Raw genomic sequence first — 6,882 nt, 5'->3', positions numbered from 1 at the left:
ACAATTCGTGATTACTTGCCAAATTTGACTGTCCAGAAATGTCGGCACAGTTTGCCATGCTCAGCTGTCAAACCATAGTCATCGATGTCGAAAGTTCTTCTGCAGCTAAGAAAACACCCAATATATTCCTTCTCTAGCGACAATATGCCAAAATATTTTGTTATTTACAGCAATAACAGCATAAATTAAATTTATGTTTTTCTTTAATTACTTTTTCCTCATACATACATAAGTATATGAACGTTATCTATATGAAGTGCAACCCCACAGCTGTGAAGTATTTAACATATAGTTTTACACGGCGTATGAGTAACCTTCAACTTAAATGTACTCGTAGATGTCCCACTCGATATAAATATATTAAAATTCATAGCGTTTGTACGTATTCGCGATACATATTTTGGTACAAGAAACTTACTGCTCCAAGCCTATATATTTATGTATAAATTGGCACGCTGTTGCAAAAGCTACTGCTGTTGCATGCAACGAATGAAGTGGCAGCCTGAAGTGCCAGTGCTACGAAGTGCCTACTCATACTGCAATTAACCTGAACGAAAATGAGTGCTACGAAAGCGATTGCGATAGCATTTCACTGATTGCAGATTGCAGATTGTGAATTGTCGACTGCAGACTGCAGAAGATGGCAATCGAGTGAGTATACCAACGCAACTGTTGTGGAAATATGAGGCAAGAAATAAGTATTGATGTGGCTAAACGAATGTACTGCGTACTTATAAATGCATGCGTTTGTATGTAGATACTCAACAAAAAAATAAAAAGCTAGTGAAATAAAAGGCTGGTTCTGAACCAGTAGGAGTTGGTAAATTATGAAGCTTTGGTAAATTTGAACCTCTGCTTTTAAGAGTAGAAAAGGTAGAACATTTTTTGTAGATAGGTTAGGTTAGGCTTGGTTGCTCTGGCTGGCTGAAGGGTATCACATAGAGTTAGTGTTATCAGATGGAGCTAGACCTTTCCTTGTAGTAGACATCTTGCAATACGTCTGCATCTTTTGCGAATCTAAGTAAACACTGAAGCTCTAACCTCGGGAGGCATTCTAGCTTCTCATAAGCATAAAGCTCCTAAGCATTTTAATCTGATTCTAGCTAACGCAGCGCAAGAACATCGATTATTGCAACAGCAGTAGACGCGTGAACTGGAAAACCATTTTATTGTAATTCTTACCGATGCAATTCTCTGAGTTTAAAATGGTTCAGAAGTGCTCAAAAGGTGATGGATAGCATACTGGATCCCATATCTTGAATTTAGTACCACAGAACTACAAGCTATAGAAAGTAGATGCATCGGAGGACGATACTTGCAACATTTTTTGGAGAACAGCGCCAAGTAAAATTCCACATCCGCTTATATGGCAAAAACAATGAAAGCATTCTGATCAGAGTGCAGAGTTCACCAGAAGCGAACAAGTGCAGTAGTGGGCACTCCCTGCTGAGTATTTGAGCTTCAAACACTTCCGAGTAATAGCGACTGGAGCCGTTGAGTGGAAGTGTGCGTTGGTTATAACAGCTTACAGCTTCCATATCAACTTCTCGAAGGTGAAATTTTCAAAATTTCATATTTTAATAACAAAATACTTGGGAACCCCCGACAGCAGCGTCGATATAAAAACTTGTCTCTCTCTTTTCTTGAAATATCCATGAAATTTAAATTGTTACTCAAAAGTCCAATATGAAGCTCGGCCCTAAACCTTCACCACTGCATACGCCAGCCCATAATTAGTATTATTCAGCAAAGTCATGTGCACAGAGCTGAATGCCTCTTCATTCAGATTATTTTGAAGTGTGCCTTATCCTTGCTTAACTCTGCTCCTCAACTCAACTCCTTTGTCTGCCTCCCCATCAATTTTATTCACAACAGTGTGCTTGAATTTACTTACCAGTTGGAAAATTGCACATTATTGCCATTTTTCCTTCACTTCCTTTAAAGATAGTGACAATACTGGTATTTTTAACTCGTATGTTGGTGGAGCGGCCATTGTTGTTGTGTTGTATTGAAATGTATTGGTCTACTGTATTGGCCGTGATTAAACGTAATGCGAAAGAGATTAAAGCTGAAGCAAAGAACTTTTGCTAGAGGAAAATAAGAATTTAATGCGTTTGTAATACAAAATATCTTTCCTGCAAGAGGCTGCAATTATTCGCAAGAATTTTTTGTAAAGCTGCTTAACTTTGGGCTGAAGGCCAAAACGGAGGAAGTGTCATTACGATTTTCGATGAAATCATCTCGTAACTGGATCAACATCTGAAACAAACGTTTAAATTGAATTGAAAATGAATTTTTAATACAGAAATTGGACTTTTTTCTCATAACTGTAAGTTGAGCGATTGCACGGCGCCTTGGCAGAAGATGCGTTGAAGATCAAAATTCACTCAGGAAACTTTGAATATCTAGACAGTTACTCGTTTAGTGGAAAAATTCCAAGTTTTCATGTGAGCATAATTAGAAAAGCCAAAAATTAAGAAAAAGTCAAAAATTAAGAAAAAGTCAAAAATTAAGAGATTAAAAACAAAAACCTAAAAATTAAATAACTATCGGTCTAAGAGAAAACTAAATAAGTGTTTTGAATAAGATTTTTCCGAACTTTCCAAAAAACGACTTTTATAAAAAGATTCGAACAAGATTTTGTGGAAAATTGAGAAATTGTTGGGAGCAGCACCTAATTTACATGACATAATTTAAGTATAGGGTTAATTGTATAGTTTTTATTAAATAATTTAGTATTGTAGTCTAACTTATAAGATTGTAATATTTTTAACTCGTAACACCTGGTCACCCTAATCCTTGTACTTGTCCTTGAATTATATTAATACACATTATCCTATATTTGTCATTTTCCTAACGTTCGTATCAACGCATTCTTATGTACATACATTATATATAAGCTGTGCTAAGCAAATATTTCGAGACTTGAATCTGGACATCAGCTGAGGCCGGTGAACTTAAACATTTGTAACAAACACACGAACGCGTAAACTCTGTGAAAAATAAATTATAAAGTGGTTTAAAAATAAAAGTGTTTAATTTGAAAACTATTAGCTGCCAAAAAAGCTTGGTGGTTTAACATTTTTGGTGACCCCGACGTGATATTCGTGTGTTCTAATTGTGTAAAAAAGAAATTATTATTCCATATAATAATATTTGTTAACCCCTTGAAAATATCGTATTACGGTAGTTAATTATTGTCGCGTAGTCGTTTCTAATACCTACCCAATAAATAAAACCGTTTGTTAACTTTGTGTGGGACTTGTAAAACAAAACAGTTAAAACCGCAACCTATATTTCTATTTACTAACTTTTTTAACGGTTTCCGTGTACATAGAACCGTGCCTATAAATTCGTGCGCTATCGATATAACCGGTCAGTTAATTTTAAAAGTCCAACGTTCAGTCCAGGTAATGGTACCTTCATTAGAAGCGATTCACCACATACTGTACCATCGAGTGGGCAACCGTCTTCAGATCGCGTGTCGTTTTTAAAACTGAAAACAGTGTCAGTCTTTAATCGACTTGAGCATACAGCAGCAGAGATGAACACCGAAATGCTACAAGGCATGGATGAGTACGGCTTGGCAGCAATCATGGAATCAGTGGGAGATTTGAAAGCAACATTCACCGCCGCTCACACCAGTTTGGAGGAAATGGACTTTGAGTCTATTGCCAGTGACCTGCCCTGCAAATTCGATGCTACATTAGTGAAACTTAAGGCAAACCTGCAAAGAGAGATTGGGAGACGTAGCACAGGTCAGCACTGCTCGACATTTAGAGCGAACACTGGTGACTCGCAGTCGATCATCGTGAATGCCAATCGTTCTCGCCTGCCTTTGCTAATGCTATCGAAATTTAGCGGCGCGTACACCAAGTGGAGCAACTTTTTCTCGATGTTCACCTCCGTCATTGACAACGATGGCGACCTAACGCAAAGCGATAAGCTGCAATACCTGCGTTCCTGCTTGAGTGGTGCTGCTTTGGATACTATCCAATCTCTGGAGATAAATGAAACTAATTATAAAAATGCATTAGATTTACTCAAAAAACGTTTTGATAACAAGCGAATTATATTTCAGGCACACATCAGGCAGATCTTTGGGCTGGACAGGGCAGATGCATCCGCAAGCAAGTTGCGGGAGTTGACGGACAAGGTTACATCACACATACGCGCGTTGCAGTCGCTTGGATCACAAGAACAAATCGCTGACTGCTCATAGTTGAACTACTAATCCAGAAGTTGGACAAGGCTACTCAATCCAAGTGGGAAGAAAATTCATCTAGCAACGAACTGCCGTCGTGGGACCAGTTAGCTGCATTTTTGGAAAAGCGGTGTCGTACCCTCGAAAATGTGGAGCATGCCATACAAACCCAAACGGATCAAGTTGAAAGAAACGGTAAAACTGTAAGTACAAATATAAGAAAATCATTTGTCGTTTCGAATGCCTCAGTAGGTGGTTGCGCGTTTTGTCGGTGCCCTGATCATAGAATTTACCACTGTCAGCGATTTTCCACTCTTTCTCCAAACCTTCGCCAAAAAGAAGCCAAGAAGCTCTCACTTTGCCTTAATTGTCTAAAGGGTGGTCATCAGATGAGAGATTGCAAATCTGGATCCTGTAGAGCTTGTCAACTGAAACACCATACGCTTTTGCATTTTGACCGCACATCTTCTGCTTCAACTTCTATATCAGGCTCAGTCACGCAACCACCCACGTTGCAATCAAACACCATAGCTGCAACATCATCTGTCCCTGGCCATGCCCTCACTTCGAGATCTCCATCTGATGCTGTGCTTCTAGCCACTGCAGTCATTTTTGTCAAAAATCGTGCTGGTACCTTCGTGCCATGTCGGGCGCTTTTGGATTCGGGTTCCCAGCTTCACTTTATTACAAATCGTTTTACTAATCAATTATAACTTCGTAGGACCAAATATTCGGCGGCAGTTTCGGGCATCGGGGATGCCAACCTGTCAACTGAAGGCTATTCGGTCAATGTCGTACTGAAGTCGCGGACTTCAGATTTCTCAACGCACATCACTTCCGTCGTTGTTCAAAAAATCACTGACAATCAGCCTGGTTTTTCAGTGAGCATCGCGGACTGGAACGTCCCTTCGAACATCCAACTAGCTGATCCCAATTTCAACATACCTCAGCGTATTGACTTGCTCATCGGAGCAGCACTATTTTTCGAACTTCTCTGCGTTGGACAGATACAGTTGGCGCCCGGATTTCCAGTTCTTCAAAAAACTCTTCTCGGTTGGGTGATATCAGGTGGTGGTCAACAGACTTCTAAGCTTTCGTCATTTGTGGCCAATTAAAGGTCTTCGAGAGACATCGACTCTGATACCCGACTAGACGATTTGGTACGTCGCTTCTGGGAAGTAGATCACGTTTTGGAGCCAATCACTAAAACAACAAGGGAGGAGCTCGACTGCGAGGCGCATTTTCAGCAAAATGTTTCGCGTTTACCTTCAGGCGAGTACTCGGTTCGCTTACCTTGGAAACTCGGCACAGAATCATTAGGCGAATCATACACACAAGCAAAGCGACGATTTAAGAGCCTTGAGCGCAAGGAAGATAGCTCCACAACGAAGCTCAGGGCCGTTTTTGATGGTTCTGCTGTCACAACTTCTCATTAAACGAGATTCTAATGGCGAGGCCGACCATACAACCCAAACTTTTTGATATTCTTATTCGCTTTCGTACGTTTCCCGTTGCACTTATTGGAGACATTTGCAAGATGTATCGTTGCGTTCGCGTCTCTGCAGCCGACAACATTTTCCAGTGCATTTTGTGGCGGGACCTTCATCACATTTCTGATGCAGAAAGGGAAACCTTCCTTAAATTCGATGACGCGCGACACCTTAGAGGCACCAGAAATTCTAAACGGTCTGCACTATCAACAATAGCTCGAAAATCTTTTGAGCACATCATGGCTGATTTGCCTAAGGAGCGCATTCAGGCCTCACGAGCCTTCATCGTCACAGGAGTGGACTACTGTGGTCCATTTTACTTCAAACCCGAAACCCGCAATAAGTCACCCCAGAAATGTTATATCAGCGTCTTCATCTGTTTCGCAACCAAGGCCGTATGGAGGGAGCTAGTGAGGGACCTTCCAACAGGTGCTTTTTTGGAAGCTCTCAAGCTATTTACGACAACACGCGCCATGCAAAGCTGTATTTGGTCAGACAACGCAACCAATTTCGTAGGCGCTAAGAACGAGTTGAGAGACCTAAAACGCCTACTCCTAAGCCAAGAGCACCGCAGTAAGGTTCACGTTCACTACCTCAACAATGGTTTCGACTGGCGATTCATACCACCACGTTCACTACATTTCGGCGGCTTGTGGGAAGCCGCAGTAAAAATGGCTAAACAGCACCTGCACCGCACTCTTGGCTCTGCAATTCTTGGTTTTGATGAACTGCGTACATTGGTATGTCAAATCTCTGCTATAATAAACTTCTTGTACCTCTTTCAGAAAATCCAGAAGACCTTGATGTTTTAACTCCAGGTCATTTTCTTATTTGGGCCGGCTTACAGCTGCTCCTGAGCCTAACATCACGCATTTGAATTACAATCCACTCGGTCACTGGCAGCGTGTCACATACTTCTAACAACTATTTTGGAAACGGTGGAGCGAAGAATACCTCACTCTTTTTCAACAAAGAGCAAAATGGCGCACCCCTCACCCCAATGTGCAAATCAACGATATTGTATGCATTAAAGCGCCTCTTAAGTGGCCTCTTGCGCGCGTCATCGAAGTTACTACTGGTGAGGACGGTGTTGCACGAGTAGCTATTCTACGTACATCCACTGGCCTTACACGTCGAGCTGTTACTAAATTGTGCCTCCTTCCGACTAAGGAATCAGTTGAAAGCCCT

At 41.0% G+C, this 6,882-nt stretch overlaps 1 protein-coding gene across 1 annotated transcript; it reads left to right on the top strand.

The window, feature by feature from the left end:
- Positions 1-5,637: 5,637 nt before the first annotated feature.
- Positions 5,638-6,506, top strand: LOC129251137 (uncharacterized). The gene is made up of 3 exons (XM_054890511.1): positions 5,638-5,703; positions 5,770-6,434; positions 6,480-6,506. The coding sequence occupies exons 1-3, from the start codon at positions 5,652-5,654 to the stop codon at positions 6,504-6,506; spliced, it is 744 nt and encodes a 247-aa protein (XP_054746486.1). The 5' UTR covers positions 5,638-5,651.
- Positions 6,507-6,882: the final 376 nt, after the last annotated feature.

Source organism: Anastrepha obliqua, unplaced genomic scaffold (genome assembly GCF_027943255.1).
Source record: "Anastrepha obliqua isolate idAnaObli1 unplaced genomic scaffold, idAnaObli1_1.0 ptg000005lb, whole genome shotgun sequence".
Taxonomy (NCBI): Eukaryota; Metazoa; Arthropoda; class Insecta; order Diptera; family Tephritidae; genus Anastrepha; species Anastrepha obliqua.
Note: the sequence above shows the minus strand (reverse complement) of the source record. Positions and strands in the feature narration are given on the sequence as shown.

Bases quoted from the DNA above. Each gene is read 5' to 3' on its own strand.
- LOC129251137 (XM_054890511.1), top strand. From the start codon at position 5,652: ATGGCGAGGCCGACCATACAACCCAAACTTTTTGATATTCTTATTCGC. The intron at 5,704-5,769 runs GTACGTTTCCCG...GCGTCTCTGCAG, and splicing joins TGATATTCTTATTCGCTTTC to CCGACAACATTTTCCAGTGC. The intron at 6,435-6,479 runs GTATGTCAAATC...TACCTCTTTCAG, and splicing joins TTGATGAACTGCGTACATTG to AAAATCCAGAAGACCTTGAT.